The following is a 16,922-nucleotide window of genomic DNA, read 5'->3' as shown; positions in this document are numbered from 1 at the left end:
TCAAAAATAAGTAAATGTAAAAAGAAAAACAAAAAACTTAAAGTGACCTCATTCCTAACAGGCCGTATTTTCGCCACCCAGGAACTCTAGCTCGTTCACAGACTTGGTTGCTGAGGGGAAATGGCAGTGTTCCCGGACCATCTGGGAAGGTTCCGAGTCTTCTGCTTCTATGTTTCCAGGCCCCTGATTGCGAAGAAGAATCCTAAGATCCCGATGTCTAAGATGATGACCATCCTTGGGGCCAAGTGGAGAGAGTTCAGTGCCAACAACCCCTTCAAGGGGTCGGCAGCTGCCGTGGCGGCGGCCGCGGCGGCGGCGGCCGCAGCTGTGGCTGAGCAGGTGTCAGCTGCCGTCTCATCGACCACCCCCGTAGCACCTTCCGGACCCCCCACCCTTCCAGCACCTCCTTCTGCTGATACCCAGCCCCCACCCATCCGAAGAGCCAAAACCAAAGAGGGCAAAGGTGAGGAACTCTTCCCTCAGAACAACGGCCACCCCGCTGTCCCGACTGCGCAGCCTCAGATTAGAGCATACGACTGTCTTGTCTCCTTGGCCCTGACTGTCACCGCAGAGACGCTTTCCAGGAAGAGGCTGCAGGGAGACCAGAGGCCCCCGTGACCTCCGTCATTCCAGGGTGTCGTGACCTCTGCTCTTTCTCCCTCACCCCACTCCTCGTTCAGGTCCAGGCCATAAAAGGCGGAGTAAGAGCCCCCGAGTGCCCGACGGACGCAAGAAGCTTCGGGGAAAGAAGATGGCGCCACTCAAAATCAAACTAGGGCTGCTGGGTGGCAAGCGGAAGAAGGGAGGCTCGGTGAGCGGCCCCTGAAGTCTGCTGAGCACTGGGGAGGAGGGGGGGGTGTGTCCAGGGCTGGGGGTCCGGACGCAGGGGTCCACGAGGGAAGCCGGAACAGGAGCCAGAGGCCTGGGGCGGGCAGCGGCGTGAAGCCGGCCTCCCTGACCACCACGGGGCTATGGGCAGTATGTCTTTCAGAGCGACGAGGGCCCTGAACCCGAGGCTGAGGAGTCAGACCTGGACAGCGGCAGCGTCCACAGCGCCTCGGGCCGGCCTGATGGCCCTGTCCGCACCAAGAAGCTAAAGAGAGGCCGGCCAGGGAGGAAGAAGAAGAAGGGTGAGGGGTGCTCGCTGTGTGTGGTTTTGACAGCCTGCCTTCCTGCCGTTCGTCCGTGATCTTCGTTTTTCCACGCTGTCTCCTTTATTCAACCCTTCTCTCTCCCCGTCCTCCCTCTCTCCTTCTCTCTCCGTGCCCCGTGCCTCCCCTGGTGCGCGCAGCAGTCCTGGGCTGTCCCGCAGTGGCCGGGGAGGACGAGGTTGACGGCTACGAGACGGACCACCAGGATTACTGTGAGGTGTGCCAGCAGGGCGGGGAAATCATTCTGTGCGACACCTGCCCTCGTGCCTACCACCTCGTCTGCCTTGATCCTGAGCTTGACCGGGCTCCTGAGGGCAAATGGAGCTGCCCCCACTGCGTGAGTACGCGGTGCCCTCGGGGACCCCAGCCCCACCCCCCATCTTCTTCCTGCCCGCCACCCGCCCCTCCCCCCCATGCTTGGGTTGTTCGGTGCCAGACGTGTGAGGTCCCGGCATCCTGGTTCCTCGCCCCCTCCGCCTCCACCACCCGAATCCACGGCCTCGGAAACTGAGGTGTCCCGCCCCTTCGTTCGCACCCACCTCCTCCGCGCCTCTAGGGTTTAGGTGGCCCGTCTTGGCCTCTGGCTTCCGGTCTCGCCGCTCACGTCCTTCCTTCCTTCCACCTGTCTCTGTCTGTCCCTGGCCTCCCAGGAGAAGGAGGGGGTCCAGTGGGAGGCCAAGGAGGAGGAGGAGGAGTACGAGGAGGAGGGAGAGGAGGAAGGGGAGAAGGAGGAGGAGGACGACCACATGGAGTACTGTCGCGTGTGCAAGGATGGCGGCGAGCTCCTGTGCTGTGACGCTTGCATTTCTTCCTACCACATCCACTGTCTGAACCCGCCCCTGCCTGACATCCCCAACGGTGAATGGCTGTGTCCCCGATGCACAGTGAGTGCGCCCGCCCCACAGCGTCTACTGGCGGCCTGACTCCTCTCCCCTCTCTGGGATCCAGACACCCAGCGCTCTCCTCTCCCCTCCCCTCCCCTCCCTTGCCCTTTGACTCCCCCGTGGGGCCCCTGTTCTCCTGCTCTAACGCTGGGCCGTGTTTGCCTCTGTGTCTCCTCCTCGCGCGTGTCTCCCCCCCAAGTGCCCCGTGCTGAAAGGCCGCGTGCAGAAGATCCTGCATTGGCGGTGGGGGGAGCCACCCGTGTCGGTGCCGGCGCCCCAACAGGCGGATGGGAACCCGGATGCCCCGCCCCCCCGCCCCCTTCAAGGCCGATCCGAGCGAGAGTTCTTTGTCAAGTGGGTGGGACTGTCCTACTGGCACTGCTCCTGGGCCAAGGAGCTTCAGGTACGAGGCCCCTCCTCTCCCCCTCCTGTCACCCCCTTGGCCGCTGCTGTCACTCGCTCGCCCCTCGGGCGCCGCGGTCCCACACCCCTCGCTCGCCCTCACGCTAGGCCTCTGGCCCTCCTCCTGCCGTTGTCTCCACGTGTGGTTCTCTGGCTCTCCAATCCTGTCCACGTCGGCCTCCCTTAGCTTTCCTCCTTCGAGAAAACCTAGCCTTCCTTAGCTCACTGTCCTTCTGTGTCTGTAAGCATGTGTTACCAGCACGCTCAATCTTGCTGATCTCTTCCCTGCGTCCTTTTGCTCGTTAGGCCCTCGCCAGGCCCTGCCTGTTCTGCCTCGCGCACTGTCCGTTCTCCCGCTTTGGCTTTCCGCGTGTCTCGCCCCCTTTCACAGCCCCTTCCCCGGGGCCGCTCCCCCCCCGGGGCCCTTCCCTGACCCCCCACCCCACTGTGTCCTCTTCGGATGCCGGGACCATCTCTCCCCCGTCCTCTGCGTCCCATCAGTTGGAAATCTTCCACTTGGTGATGTACCGGAACTACCAGCGGAAGAACGACATGGACGAGCCCCCGCCGCTGGACTATGGCTCTGGCGAGGACGACGGGAAGAGCGACAAGCGCAAGGTGAAGGACCCACACTACGCGGAGATGGAGGAAAAGTACTATCGCTTTGGTATCAAGCCGGAGTGGATGACCGTCCACCGCATCATCAACCACAGGTGAGCCTGTGGCCCGTGGGCAGGCCTGCCGGGCTGGGCCGCTCGTGGTGGCGGCCATGGCCCCGCGTTCATATTTGTCCAGAACCAAACGCCTGCTCCCGCTGGATGACTCCCTTTGGGCCTGTGTCCTCAATGGGACAGACCAGGAGGAGAGTCCGGGCGGGCGCGACTCTTCTGTCGTCGCCTCTAATCTAATGACACGCGAGTCTGGGTGTCGGGGCACGAAAGCAAACGTGGAAAGCGTGGTTTAGCCAGGCCACTGTTTGTGGTAGCAGTCCTTCCTTCGCGGGACTTGTTACCGCCCGGCGTTATTCTAGGTGTTCACCCATTTCGTTGCTGCCTTCCACGGCAGAATGTGAGCTTCGTGAGAACAGGGTCACTTGTCTGTTTTGTTCACTGCTGGATCACCCCTGCCCGGGACGGTGCCTCACCCCTCATAGGTGTTCAGTCGATACTGATGAGACGAACAAACGATATAGGAGCCCAGGGATGTTTTCTGATAGTTGATTTTTAAATTTTTTTGAAGTCTTTATTTTGAGAGCGAGCACAAATGGGAAGGGGCAGAGTGGGGGGGTGGGAGGACAGAGAGAATCCCAAGCAGACCCCAGCGTGGGGTCTGAACTCACGAACCACGAGATCATGACCCGAGCCGCGACCAAGTGTCAGGCATTTAACCGACCGAGCCACCCAGACGGCCCTGATAGTTGATCGTTAAGAAGCCATCCGGAAAAAGTTAGGGCGGTCTTCGGCCATCCTGCGTTCCCCTGCAGTGTCCCGCCGTTGAGGATGAAGTGACAGATGCTACGTGTTTGCTGCTGACCGCGTTTGTTAACGATTTCCGTCTATTTGGTCCGTGTTCTTTTTCTCCTCCTGCTCCCCCTCTTGGCCTTCCGCCCCACAGTGTGGATAAGAAGGGGAATTACCACTATCTGGTGAAATGGAGAGACCTGCCGTACGACCAGTCCACGTGGGAGGAAGATGAAATGAACATCCCTGAATACGAGGAGCACAAGCAAAGCTACTGGCGACACCGGTGAGGGAGGCAGGTCGTGGGCCAGAGGGGGTCTGGGGCCGGGGCGTGAACGCTGACCCTCAGGCTGAGCGGAGGTACAGTAGGGACAGGCGCCCCACCTGGCGCGAGGGCGGGGTCGTCCGCGGTGGGGCCGGTAAAGAGGCGGCGTGAGGAACAGAGGGAAGATCCTGAGTGACGGGGAAGAGGGTGCTGGGGCCGGGGGAGGGTCAGCTCCGGAGGTGAAATCGAAGGGGCAATGGCGAGGAGCCTGGGGGAAAGGAAGCGGGAGGAAGTCAGGTTGAGGGGAAGCGGGATGTAGGTCTGGAGGGGTTCAGAAGAGGGCGAACACTCGAGGAGCAGGCCCCGCTCAGACCCGCTCTGTCCCCAGAGAACTAATTATGGGGGAGGACCCGGCCCAGCCCCGCAAGTACAAGAAGAAGAAGAAGGAGCTGCAGGGCGACGGGCCTCCCAGCTCTCCTACGAACGACGTGAGTCCTCCCACTTGGCCCGTCTCCCGTCTCTAGAACCACGCTGATGGACAGTTTCTCAGGGGCTGTGGACAGGACTGCCCAGTTTCTGCGAGCTCTCTGAGCGGTAGCCCCTCCCTGCTGTGTCCAGCCTTGTCCCGGGAGTGGCTGGGAATTCTGGCAGTTTGCGAGGAAGCCGCTGGAAGCAGCAGCACGCAGGGCTCTCCCGCCGCCAGCCACCTCTGTCGTGCTGCCGGGGCTGGCTTTCAGGAACGAGGGGGAGGTCCTGGAGACTAGAACGTTCACAGGCTCAGGCCTAGTGGAGGCAGTCGTCGTCCACCTCCGCATCGGTGCCAGGGCGAGGGCGGAGGAGACCAAGGACCCGAGGGGCCCCGACCGTCCCCTTGAGCGTCCGGACTCCTTGCCTCCACAGCCCACGGTGAAATACGAGACTCAGCCACGGTTTATCACGGCCACGGGAGGCACGCTGCACATGTATCAGCTGGAGGGCTTGAACTGGCTGCGCTTCTCGTGGGCTCAGGGCACCGACACCATCCTGGCCGATGAGATGGGGCTGGGCAAGACCATACAGACCATTGTCTTCCTCTACTCGCTCTATAAGGAGGTGCTGGATGCTGGGGCCCCCGAGGGGAAGAGCGGGGAGTGGAGGGCCCTCGAGGGCAGAGGATGGCAGGGAGGAGCGTGGCAGCCAGAGGACTGGGGTCACATCCGAACTGATGGTCCCCCCTACCCTCGACCCCCAGGGCCACACGAAGGGTCCCTTCTTGGTGAGCGCCCCACTCTCCACCATCATTAACTGGGAGCGGGAGTTCCAGATGTGGGCACCCAAGTTCTACGTGGTGACCTACACGGGGGACAAGGACAGCCGGGCCATCATTCGGGAGAACGAGTTTTCCTTCGAAGACAACGCCATCAAAGGTGGCAAGAAAGCTTTTAAGATGAAGGTAGGCCCCTCGACCTCGTCTTCTCTAAGACCCTCAGCTCTGTTATTTCTCTGCCCCAACCCCGATTTTAGTTTCTCGGCGCTCTCCCTCCTTTCCTCCACCTACTCTCACGCTTCTGCTCTCCGGTCCTGGAGACGTAGGGCGTCCGTTCTGTCCTCACTGGCCGTGTGTTGGTGGTTCGGGGGCCACGTTCAGGAATCCCGGCGTGGAGTCAAAGTTGGAGGACAGGCCGTCTGGCTCCTCTTTGGCAATCACGGCCAGGATGGGGTGTCTGGTAAAGAACAGGGGTGGAGGTCTAGGCGCCTGGGTGCCGGGTGGCAGCCGAACGGACAATGGCTGTGTTGGCAGAGGGAGGCCCAGGTGAAGTTCCATGTGCTCCTGACATCGTACGAGCTGATCACCATTGATCAGGCAGCACTCGGTTCCATCCGCTGGGCCTGCCTTGTGGTGGACGAAGCCCATCGGCTCAAGAATAACCAGTCCAAGGTGAGCGAGATACCCAGAGCTCAGAGTTCTGCTCTACTTCTAAAAAGGAAAGTTCTGGACTTCCTGTGGTCCGGAAGGCAAGATGCCTGGGGACCTCCGGTGGGGAGAGAGGGACAGACTAGGGATTCGGGGCCTCTCATCCTAAAGGGAACCGGAAAAGTGGATACCGTGGTCCACCCACTTGCCAGTAACGGGCCCGTTCTCCCGCCTTTCCTTGCCCCCCTTTCTAGTTTTTCAGGGTCCTCAATGGCTACAAGATAGATCATAAGTTGCTGCTGACAGGGACTCCATTGCAGAATAATCTGGAGGAGCTTTTCCATCTGCTTAACTTCCTCACCCCCGAGAGGTTTAAGTAAGTGACTCAGCAGGGTGGTCTGCAGAGATGAGAAGTGGAGGGACGGGGAACCTGAGTGGGCAGAGGATTCATCTAAGTGAAGAATGGAGCCTGAGGTCAGGGGCAAAGAACCTGATGGGCTTTTTCAGTTCCTTATCTTCTTCTGGCTGCTAGCAATCTGGAAGGCTTCTTGGAGGAGTTTGCTGACATATCCAAAGAAGACCAGATTAAGAAACTGCATGATTTGCTCGGGCCGCACATGCTGCGGAGGCTCAAGGCTGACGTCTTTAAGAACATGCCAGCCAAGACGGAGCTCATCGTTCGGGTGGAGCTGAGCCCCATGCAGAAGTGAGTTGAGAGCCGGGTGACCTGGACCCGGGGCTGGGGTTTGGTGGCAGCTTTCCAGGACGTGGCGACCCAGGGCGCCCTCATCACTGCCTCCTTTATTGTGTGTCTTCCGCGCCCTGGTCTTTAGGAAATACTACAAGTACATCCTGACTCGGAACTTTGAGGCCTTGAATTCACGAGGTGGTGGGAACCAGGTGTCGCTGCTCAACATCATGATGGACCTTAAGAAGTGCTGCAACCATCCCTACCTCTTTCCTGTGGCTGCTATGGTGACGCACGCACTGGGGGCTGATGGCGCGCTAGCTCTCTGAAAACGGGGCGGCGGGGGGCGTGGCACGGAGTTTCTGGGAGGAGTGGGAATGTGCAAGGCGTGGACGCTGAATTTGGGCTTTGGGCATTCTGGGCACAGTCAGAACATGGGAACGGGTTTCCTGATCTTCCCCTCCCTTCTCCTCCCTTTGCAGGAGTCCCCCAAACTGCCCAGTGGGGCTTATGAGGGTGGGGCACTTATTAAGGCATCTGGGAAGCTTATGCTGCTGCAGAAGATGCTGCGAAAGCTGAAGGAGCAAGGACACCGAGTGCTCATCTTCTCGCAGGTGAGCCGGTCTGTGGCTGTGTTGACCTCGGGCCGGTCCCTTACCTCGGTCCTGTGGCCACCACGGTATGAGAGGCTAGGAGATCACACCCTGGAGGGCGTCTGGTCTGGCTGCATTCATCTTGGCCTCTGATCCCTGTTCTTAACTAAGGTTGTGGAAAGTCGTCGGCCGGCTTCTTTTAAGCCAAATGGGGAAAGGGGGAGGGTGGGTCATCTGTCTGCTCAGGGTCGTCCCTGGGACTGGAACTGTTTCTTAACCAGGAGCGGGACAGGAGAGCCCAGAGCTCTTACAAATCCGATGAAAGCGATAGGTCCGCTCTCTGGAAATCTGCACGGACAGACAGTTATGTACAGATTTTCTGGGCATTCGTAGGTTTCCCCGAAACCTTTTGGTGGGTCTCAGAGGAGAATCTCTGCCTCAGGAGACACAATCCTGAGCCCAGCAAGTCTGACCAGCACGTGGGGCTTGAAGAACACGGAGAGGGAGCGGGCGGGGAGGCAGCACCAGTGGAGCACGGGACGGGGCTGGCGGAAAGTGGAGGGATCGTGGTTGGGGTAAAGACGGGGCCCATCCTGCTGCTCCGTCATTCCAGACTCCATCCTCTTCTCTTGGCATAGATGACCAAGATGTTGGACCTGCTAGAGGACTTCTTAGACTACGAAGGCTACAAGTATGAGCGCATCGACGGCGGCATCACTGGGGCCCTGAGGCAGGAGGCCATCGATCGGTTCAATGGTGAGTGGGAGAGGCCTAGGCCCCACTGTGCGGGCAAGGCCCATGCCTCCTGTGCCTAGGTTCCCAGCATGGCGGGCACTTATTTGCCACCCCGCTTCCGAGCTGGGGGTGCGGTTGTCTGCAGTCAAGGAGTGTCTAGTTAGCAGGGGCACAGAACTCTAGCAGGTGCTAGTTAGCAGGTGCCTAGCCTCTTTCTCTGCCCCCAGCTCCTGGCGCCCAGCAGTTCTGCTTCCTACTGTCCACCCGGGCCGGGGGCCTGGGCATCAATCTGGCCACTGCCGACACTGTCATCATCTTCGATTCCGACTGGAACCCTCATAACGACATCCAGGTGGGAACTCGCCTCCTGGAGCCTCTGCCCCAGTTAGCAAGGAAATGTGGGCTCTGGGCGGAGAGTGTTGTGTCCTGGGGTCAGAAAGGAAGCTCTCGGGAATAGATGAGCCTCCGTTCCCAGGCACGTGAGCTGCGTCGCAGGCCCTGCCACCCCCCCACCCCAGTTCATCCCCACTGTCTCCTTGCCCCTGCAGGCCTTCAGCCGTGCTCACCGGATCGGCCAGGCCAACAAAGTGATGATTTACCGGTTTGTGACTCGAGCGTCCGTGGAGGAGCGCATCACACAGGTGGCCAAGAGGAAGATGATGCTCACCCACCTGGTGGTGCGGCCTGGGCTGGGCTCCAAGGCGGGCTCCATGTCCAAGCAGGAGCTGGACGACATCCTCAAGTTCGGCACCGAGGAGCTGTTCAAGGATGAGAACGAGGGTGAGAACCTTTCCCTGTGGCTTCTGGAAAGCAGCCCCCTGCCCTCACGGGAGCACTTCTCTTCTGAAACCCTTCCAGAAACGCTCCCCTGTGCAGCCTGGGGAGGAAGGTCGGCCTCTCTTCTTACACGGAGGGTTGAAAACAACCACAAATCTCTAGACTCCCGGGGAAAGGGTCTTCTCCCCTTTGACCTCCTGGGAAAAGGAAGCAGATTGGAGGGCTTTTCACTGACCCTTTGCTAAAGTTCTGCCCGAGGTTCTGGTTGGAACTCAGGGTCCCCCCTCGTTCCCGGTCTCCACCAGGGGAGAACAAGGAGGAGGACAGCAGCGTGATTCACTACGACAATGAGGCCATCGCGCGGCTGTTGGACCGGAACCAGGATGCGACAGAGGACACCGACGTGCAGAACATGAACGAGTATCTGAGCTCCTTCAAGGTGGCGCAGTACGTGGTGCGGGAGGAGGACAAGGTGAGAGGCTTGGGGTCACAACGCTGTGTAGCCCGGGGCCACCTCTGAAGGGTAGAGTCCCTTATTGGACCTCGAAGTAGGAGGCTCCCCTTCCGCTCTTGTCTTTTATGTGCTCTCTTCCCGTTGCACCACCCGGCAAAGGGCGGTAGTGGACCTCAGACAGGTTGTCTCCCTAACGGGCGAGAGCAGACTTTGCGGAAGACTTAGGCGAAGAAAGTACCGATAGACACAGAAGGCGGTGCCGCGGTGGCTCTGGGTGAGAGCGAGAGGGACGCAGAGGGCGCTGGAGGAGAGGTTTAGGAGACAGGCAGGTGGGAGCAGAGGAGAAGCACGTCGCGGGTAAGAAGGAAGGAAGGTGTGCGATGCCCGGGAAATTCACGCAGAGTCCAGGAAACCGGGCGGCAGGGGAGCAGGGGCTTTGTCGCGGCGCAAGCCCCGGGCGGGCGAAGAGGGAGGCTGCCAGCGTGCGTTCTGCTGCCCTTCAGATTGAGGAGATCGAACGAGAGATCATCAAGCAGGAGGAGAACGTGGACCCCGACTACTGGGAGAAGCTGCTGAGGCATCACTACGAGCAACAGCAGGAAGACCTGGCCCGGAATCTCGGCAAGGGCAAGCGGGTTCGCAAGCAGGTCAACTACAACGACGCCGCTCAGGAGGACCAAGGTGAGGACCGCCCCCGAGGGAGGAGCTGGAGAGGGCCGAGGAGGAGTCTGGAGGCCGGGGTGCATTTAGAGGGCCGTGGAGGGGCAAGAGGCTGGGAGGGGTCCGCGGGACCTGCCAGGAGGCCAGGCGGCTTCGTGCGCGGCCTCAGCCAGCTGGTGGCTGCAGAGGCCCCCCGTGTGGGCACCCGGGGTCCTCGCCTGGTGCAGGACCCGCGGGAGTCAGAGGTGAGCAGGGACGAGGCGAGCGGCGATCGGACACCACGCTGTTCGGGACGTGGCCCCCGAGTCAGACTGCGGCAGTCACCTGGCGTCACCAGGGGGCCCGGGGCCGGAGAAGGGGAGGCCTCCAGGCAGAAAGGGCTTATCGCGGGAGCCGTCGCCAACCACTGTGCTGCCTCCCCACAGACAACCAGTCCGAATACTCCGTGGGATCGGAGGAGGAAGATGAAGACTTTGATGAGCGTCCGGAAGGTGGCACCTGTTTTCCTGATTTTCCACCTTAACCCTTCCTGTTTCCCTCCCGGAGCCCTTAAGTCCCCTGCTTTTGTGCAAACAAGTGCTTTTCTGGAGACGCACTAAAAGGACGAGATAGCCACGATCTCTCCACTGTTAAAACTGGGAGTATGTGATCACACGGGCTTAGGTGGCTCGATGAAAAATCGAGAAAGCTTTACATTCCCACGGGTAACCTGGCTCGCATCGAGTGTCTGTTGCCAGGGTGTTAACGTGACTGGCTTCTTCCGGGCCCGCTGGGTTGGTAGGGCTGAAAGTGCCACGTGACCCAGGCCTTGCCTGGGTTCTGCGTCTTGTGGGCCTGGGGTGCTGAGAAGGACCGAGGGGTGGAGGAGGTGGGGGCCCCACTAACCAGGTCACCCTCCCCCTCCACACACACGCCCAGGGCGTCGACAGTCAAAGAGGCAGCTCCGGAACGAAAAGGACAAGCCGCTGCCTCCCCTGCTGGCTCGAGTTGGGGGCAACATTGAGGTGAGAGCCGGGCCCAGGCCCCCGCGTGTTCCTTAAGGAGAGGATGAAGCCGGGAGCGGGGGACCGAGGCCGAGTCGCTGAGGGGAAGGACCAAGAAGCGAGATGCCGGGACGCTCACGGCCCGCTGCCCGCTCGCCCCGACCCTCAGGTGCTGGGATTCAACACCCGGCAGCGGAAGGCCTTCCTCAACGCCGTGATGCGCTGGGGGATGCCACCACAGGACGCCTTCACCACGCAGTGGCTGGTGCGGGACCTCAGGGGCAAGACCGAGAAGGAGTTCAAGTGAGTGCGGGCACCCGGGGTGGAGCTGCACGCGAGGGTACGAGCCGTGCGTGTCCACTCCTTCCTCTTGGCCGCCACGTGATGTGACCTTACTCAACTGATTCGTCACGCTCCCCTGCCACGCGGCGTTTTCTGGCTCGGTTTCCTGGGGCGTGGACTCAGCCTGCCCACCTCCCCTCAGCCGAGCCTAGAGCAGAGAGGCCTGGCTTCCTCCCCCACAGGGCAGGTGGTTAAGACAGGAACCTTGCCCCGGGCTGGCCTCGCCTCACATTTACTTGGTAGGGGAGCTGGTGGACGGGACGAAGAGCTGACTGATGGGGCCTAGGAAGGACGCACCAAGGCCACGGAGACCGTGGAGACACAAGGGGAGGGGCGGAGGCGGGAGATGGGGTTTGGAGGGCTGGTTGCGGTGCGATTGAGCGGCCCTGGGAGGACCCCTGGGGGCACCCTGGAGGCACCGTGGGAGTTCAGGGTTCAGGGGATGAGGGTGACATCCTCGCTGGCTGCTCGGGCCCCTCCTGAAGCTCTCCTAACCTGCGTCCCTCCCCACGCTCCCCAGGGCCTATGTGTCTCTGTTCATGCGCCATCTGTGTGAGCCCGGGGCAGACGGTTCTGAAACCTTTGCTGACGGGGTCCCTCGGGAGGGCCTGAGTCGCCAGCAAGTGTTGACCCGAATTGGAGTCATGTCTCTCGTCAAGAAGAAGGTACTCGTCTCCTTGGCCAGAGTCAAGCTGGCCACCTAGGCTCCATGACCCCTCTGCCTGGCGACCCCGAGTTCTGGATTCAGGCTGGCGGGAGAGGAGACCCGGACGGGGCTGAGCTTCCTGTGTGTCCAGCGCCCGCGGCTGACCCCTGTCCCCCACGCTCCCGGTGCCCCTCTCAGGTGCAGGAGTTTGAGCACATCAATGGGCGCTGGTCGATGCCCGAGCTGATGCCCGACCCCAGTGCCGACTCTAAGCGCTCCTCCAGGGCCTCCTCTCCTACCAAAACGTCTCCCACCACCCCGGAGGCTTCTGCCACAAACAGCCCTTGCACTTCTAAACCTGGTAATGGGGGTCGGGACGCAGGAGGGGTGGGCAGGGAGCCAGCGCCCCGCGGGCAGAGGAGTGGGAAGACAGCGTGGGGTCTCTGCCTCCCCCCTGCAGCTACTCCGGCTCCAAGTGAGAAGGGAGATGGCGTCAGGACACCTCTTGAAAAGGATGAAGCGGAAAACCAGGAGGAGAAGCCCGAGAGGAAGATCGAGAAGATGGAAACAGAGGTGTGTGGCTGCCTGGCTCCCCTAGAGAAGGAGACAGTCAAGGTCTCCGGAATCCCTGCTTCATCCTGACCCCATGGTCGTCTTCTAGGCCGACGCCCCTAGCCCAGCCCCGTCGCTTGGGGAGCGGCTGGAGCCAAGGAAGATTCCTCTAGAGGAAGAGGTGTCTGGAATACCAGGAGAAATGGAGCCTGAACCTGGGTACCGGGGGGACAGAGAGAAGTCAGGTGGGTTCATGGGCTTAGGGCTGATGAGGGGCCTCGAATGTGGGAGTTCCCTCTTCCGGGGTCAGGGGATGAGGGTGACATCCTCCCTTCGTGTCCCCTTCCCCCTCCCACAGCCACAGAGTCAACGCCAGGAGAGAGGGGGGAGGAGAAGCCATTGGATGGACAGGAACACAGGGAGAGGCCGGAGGGGGAGACAGGGGATTTGGGCAAGAGAGGTAATGGGTGGAAGGACTGGACACCTGCGTCCCTGGGGAATCGGGCGGTGGAGTCTGGGGGCCAAATGCCTGGGTCCTGGGGGCGGGGGTACCGTTCCAGGGCCTGTCTGGTGCAGAGCGGGGTCTTCGGGGCTGGGAGGAGCCCCTGCCGAGGTGCGAGCTCTGCCCCGTCTGCCCCAGCAGAGGATGTGAAAGGGGACCGGGAGCTGCGACCGGGGCCTCCTCGGGACGAGCCACGGTCCAACGGGCGGCGCGAGGAGAAGGCGGAGAAGCCTCGGTTCATGTTCAACATCGCAGACGGCGGCTTCACAGGTGGGGGGCTGTCCCTGCCGCCTGCTCCTCACTGGGATGCGCTCATCCTCATGGGCACTGTCCCCTCCCGCCGTCCACACCCCTCACCTCCGCCCGGCTGCCGAGCTGGCTGTGGTTCCCCGAGTCCTGACGCCCCGTCTCTGTCTTCTGCCCGCTTCTCAGAGCTTCACACGCTGTGGCAGAATGAGGAACGGGCAGCTATTTCCTCGGGGAGACTCAACGAGATCTGGCACCGAAGACACGACTACTGGCTTCTGGCTGGGATTGTCCTGTATCCTTTGATAAGAACGCAAGAAAAAAAATAGTTCTCCCAGCCCGGAGAGGGGAGTTACAGAGAAAGAAGAGTTCGCACCCAGGGAAGGGGGGCCGTGCCACACTTTGGGGGAGATCAGGTCAAAGGGAAGGAGTGATTTTTGGTCTTTAAAAAATTTTCTTAATGTTTGTTTAAATTTTTGAGAGGGAGAGAGACAGAGCACGAGTGGGGGAGGGGCAGAGAGAGAGAGGGAGACACAGAATCGGAAGCAGGCTCCGGGCTCTGAGCTGTCAGCACAGAGCCCAATGCGGGGCTCGAACTCCCAGACCGCGAGATCATGACCTGAGCTGAAGTCAGACGCTTAACCGCTTAACCGACTGAGCCACCCAGGCATCTCGAAAGAAGCGTTCGTAGCGCAGCCCATCCCTGTTAAATTCCTTGACGGCCCCTCCCTCGTCGCAGCCACGGCTATGCACGGTGGCAGGACATCCAGAATGATGCTCAGTTTGCCATTATCAATGAGCCGTTTAAAACCGAAGCCAATAAGGGGAACTTCCTGGAGATGAAAAATAAGTTCCTGGCCCGGAGGTTCAAGGTGGGGATCAGAGAGAGAAGGAACAGCGTTGAGGAGGGGGTTGGGTCAGAGGTGGGACCAGGTCTGTGGGGAAGGTTGACACCGTGAGGGTGGCAGCGACGCCGGGGGCCCAGAGCGGAGCGTGACCTCGTGGCCGTGCTGGGTTGTCACGGTCCATCCCGGTGTGAGGCTGGGGTGCTCTGGGCCGGCAGCGAGGGCAGCGTGGGGCCGCAGCGCTGCCCCCCCACCGGCCCACGTTCACCCTCCCGCCGGGTCCCCAGCTCCTGGAGCAGGCGCTGGTGATCGAGGAGCAGCTTCGGCGGGCGGCCTACCTGAACCTATCGCAGGAGCCGGCGCACCCCGCCATGGCCCTCCACGCCCGCTTCGCCGAGGCCGAGTGCCTGGCCGAGAGCCACCAGCACCTCTCCAAGGAGTCGCTGGCGGGGAACAAGCCGGCCAACGCCGTCCTGCACAAGGGTAAGGGCCGCGGCGGCCCCGCGCGGGGGAGGGCCCACAACGCTGCGTAAGTCTTCACCCCGCACCCCTCAAAATCTTCCCACCCCTCTGACCCCTTTCCCCTCTGAACCACCCCCCTCTGACCTCTAACCCCACCCTGACCCACCCGGCCACCCCCTGGTTCTAGCCTCTAGGGTTTGTGCGAGCCAGCCCTCGTCCGCGCCCACTAGCGGTCACACCAGTGCCCAGTGGAGGGACCCTCCCCCCTTCCCCAAACTCCGTGAGACTGTGCCGCGTCCCCTCCACAGGGCGGAACTTCTTCGTTGACCCACACGCCTGCCATACCGCTAATAGCACCCTCTCCGGGGCCTTGGCCTGTGTGTAGCCCCCAAAAATCCTTCCCGCCCCCGGTCCCAGAAATCACGTTCCTCACGTCTCGCTCGCCCCACAAGACAGAAACTGCCACCGTCCCACCCTCTGACCCTGCCCCACGAAGCTTCCCGTTGACCTTCACCCCTTTCTCCCCAACCCTCTCACCCTACTGATAATAGATTAAGTTCCAAAGCCCTCTAACCATCTAATCCTGTCTGACGTAGTGACTGACTCCTGGCCCCCTTGATTCCTGTTCTAATTCCTTGAATCTGTAATGCTGATCCTCTAACCTCCCTCCCCCTTACATATTAAAACCCTGATTCCTCGAATCTTCGACACCACTTACCACCTCCCACACCTCCTGACTATTTCCTCCCCGTCCTCCCCACCCCCAAAACCTCACTCTTGCAGTATGGGATGTTCTGACAACTCCCCGCCCCGTGTCTTCCAATGTCCGCCCCCCCCCCCCATCTCCCTTTTCTCCGTATTCCCGTTTCCTTTCCTCTCTCTCCATCTGTGTTCTGGTCTCTCTGATTCTTCACCTGATGCCTTTTCTCCCCCCCCCCCCCCCCCCCCCGAGTCACTCTTTCTGTCTACTCTGTCATTTTCTTGACCTCTGGTTCTTTGGTATCTCTGACCTCCTCCTCTCTCTGTCTTTCTGACTGTGTCTGTCCATCTGACTCCTCGTCTTTTCCTGGCTCCACCTCTCCCTTTCCCTGTCTTTCTCTTGCCCCTCTTTCTCCGTGGCCCGGGCCCCAGTTCTGAACCAGCTGGAGGAGTTGCTGAGCGACATGAAGGCGGACGTGACCCGCCTGCCCGCCACGCTGTCCCGAATACCCCCCATCGCAGCCCGCCTTCAGATGTCCGAGCGCAGCATCCTCAGCCGGCTGGCCAGCAAGGGCACGGAGCCTCACCCCACACCGGTAACCCTCGTTGTCCCAACTCCACTCTTCCCCGTGGGCACTCTCCTGCCCACGTTCCCGTCGTGGGCACTCTCCTGCCCACGTTCCCGTCGACTCTAGACCGTGCGGAAAACCGCCTTGCTCCAACACGCTCCCCACCCTCGAGGCTCCCTGCGTCTATGCCACGCGCTCAGTAGTTCTGGAGTTGACCCGTGTTCACCCTACGGCGTCTTTTCTCTCTCAGGCTTTGGCGCCTCTAACGTGGGCTTGCTCTCTCTTGCAGGCCTTCCCCCCGGGTCCGTACGCTACTCCTCCGGGGTACGGGGCGGCCTTCAGCGCCGCACCCGTAGGGGCCCTGGCCGCCGCAGGCGCCAATTACAGCCAGATGCCTGCAGGGTCCTTCATCACAGGTCAGCCGGGGACTCCTCCCCGCTCTTCCCAGTTCTCCTCTCCGAGCTTCAGCCCCGCTCAGCTGCCCGTTTACTGCTCCGGCCCATCCCGCTTACGGGCACGTGTCCACTGTTCCACGGAGTGGAGTCGTGCTGGGCTCTGGCCTTCCCACCCTTTAATTTCCCTTCCAATGCCGTTGCCAAAAACCTAAGGCTTTCAGTGGTTCTGTGGCTGGGTCCTGCTTACCCAAGCCTCCCCCGTCTGGGTTACTTCTGGGGAAGAGAAGCTGAAGTCAGGAGGGTGGGTAATGGAGTTGGAACATGAGAGGGGTTCGCCCTCGTCTTCCCCCCCCCCGTCACCCTGGAAAATCACAAGGGGCACGAGGTAACCTAGCAGTGAAGTGCTCTGGCCGGGAAGCCATGTCTGGGAGCGGAGTCAGGATTGACCCTTCCTCACCCCCTTCCCACACAGCCGCCACCAACGGCCCTCCGGTGCTGGTGAAGAAGGAGAAGGAAATGGTGGGGGCACTGGTGTCAGACGGGCTGGATCGGAAGGAGCCCCGAGCCGGGGAGGTGATCTGTATAGACGACTGACCGGACCCCAGGCCTGCCCATCACCCAGGCCTCGTGCCCGGGGCCGCCCCCCAGCTCAGGCTCTGGGACCTGCGGCCAATTCTCCACCTTCCCCGCCCCTGGGGCCACCTCTGGGCTAGGAGCC

The 16,922-nt window shown here is 61.2% G+C and overlaps 1 protein-coding gene and 1 non-coding gene across 2 annotated transcripts in view; both read left to right on the top strand.

The window, feature by feature from the left end:
- CHD3 (chromodomain helicase DNA binding protein 3) overlaps positions 1 to 16,922 on the top strand; it is a 24,815-nt gene extending 7,893 nt beyond the window's left edge. The window contains 36 exon segments of the mRNA XM_053892811.1: positions 180 to 463; positions 681 to 811; positions 980 to 1,130; positions 1,295 to 1,488; positions 1,802 to 2,035; positions 2,235 to 2,438; positions 2,939 to 3,150; positions 4,052 to 4,183; positions 4,551 to 4,650; positions 5,063 to 5,254; positions 5,394 to 5,594; positions 5,943 to 6,080; positions 6,311 to 6,432; positions 6,589 to 6,762; positions 6,890 to 7,031; positions 7,227 to 7,358; positions 7,976 to 8,093; positions 8,300 to 8,424; positions 8,621 to 8,852; positions 9,155 to 9,321; positions 9,807 to 9,984; positions 10,389 to 10,454; positions 10,882 to 10,967; positions 11,116 to 11,249; positions 11,809 to 11,953; positions 12,133 to 12,295; positions 12,395 to 12,507; positions 12,596 to 12,731; positions 12,845 to 12,946; positions 13,130 to 13,258; positions 13,421 to 13,529; positions 13,974 to 14,106; positions 14,367 to 14,562; positions 15,673 to 15,836; positions 16,099 to 16,225; positions 16,677 to 16,922. Of these exon segments, the coding sequence (XP_053748786.1) occupies positions 180 to 463; positions 681 to 811; positions 980 to 1,130; positions 1,295 to 1,488; positions 1,802 to 2,035; positions 2,235 to 2,438; positions 2,939 to 3,150; positions 4,052 to 4,183; positions 4,551 to 4,650; positions 5,063 to 5,254; positions 5,394 to 5,594; positions 5,943 to 6,080; positions 6,311 to 6,432; positions 6,589 to 6,762; positions 6,890 to 7,031; positions 7,227 to 7,358; positions 7,976 to 8,093; positions 8,300 to 8,424; positions 8,621 to 8,852; positions 9,155 to 9,321; positions 9,807 to 9,984; positions 10,389 to 10,454; positions 10,882 to 10,967; positions 11,116 to 11,249; positions 11,809 to 11,953; positions 12,133 to 12,295; positions 12,395 to 12,507; positions 12,596 to 12,731; positions 12,845 to 12,946; positions 13,130 to 13,258; positions 13,421 to 13,529; positions 13,974 to 14,106; positions 14,367 to 14,562; positions 15,673 to 15,836; positions 16,099 to 16,225; positions 16,677 to 16,798 (5,488 nt within the window). The 3' untranslated portion in view covers positions 16,799 to 16,922.
- On the top strand, positions 11,383 to 11,522 carry LOC128774380 (small Cajal body-specific RNA 21). Its single transcript, XR_008418958.1, has one exon. It is a non-coding gene; the product is annotated as a small Cajal body-specific RNA 21 (non-coding RNA).

The sequence above is a fragment of the Panthera pardus genome, unplaced genomic scaffold, assembly GCF_024362965.1.
Source record: "Panthera pardus isolate Hobbes unplaced genomic scaffold, ASM2436296v1 HiC_scaffold_3, whole genome shotgun sequence".
Classification (NCBI taxonomy): domain Eukaryota; kingdom Metazoa; phylum Chordata; class Mammalia; order Carnivora; family Felidae; genus Panthera; species Panthera pardus.
This window is presented reverse-complemented; position numbering and strand designations above follow the sequence as displayed.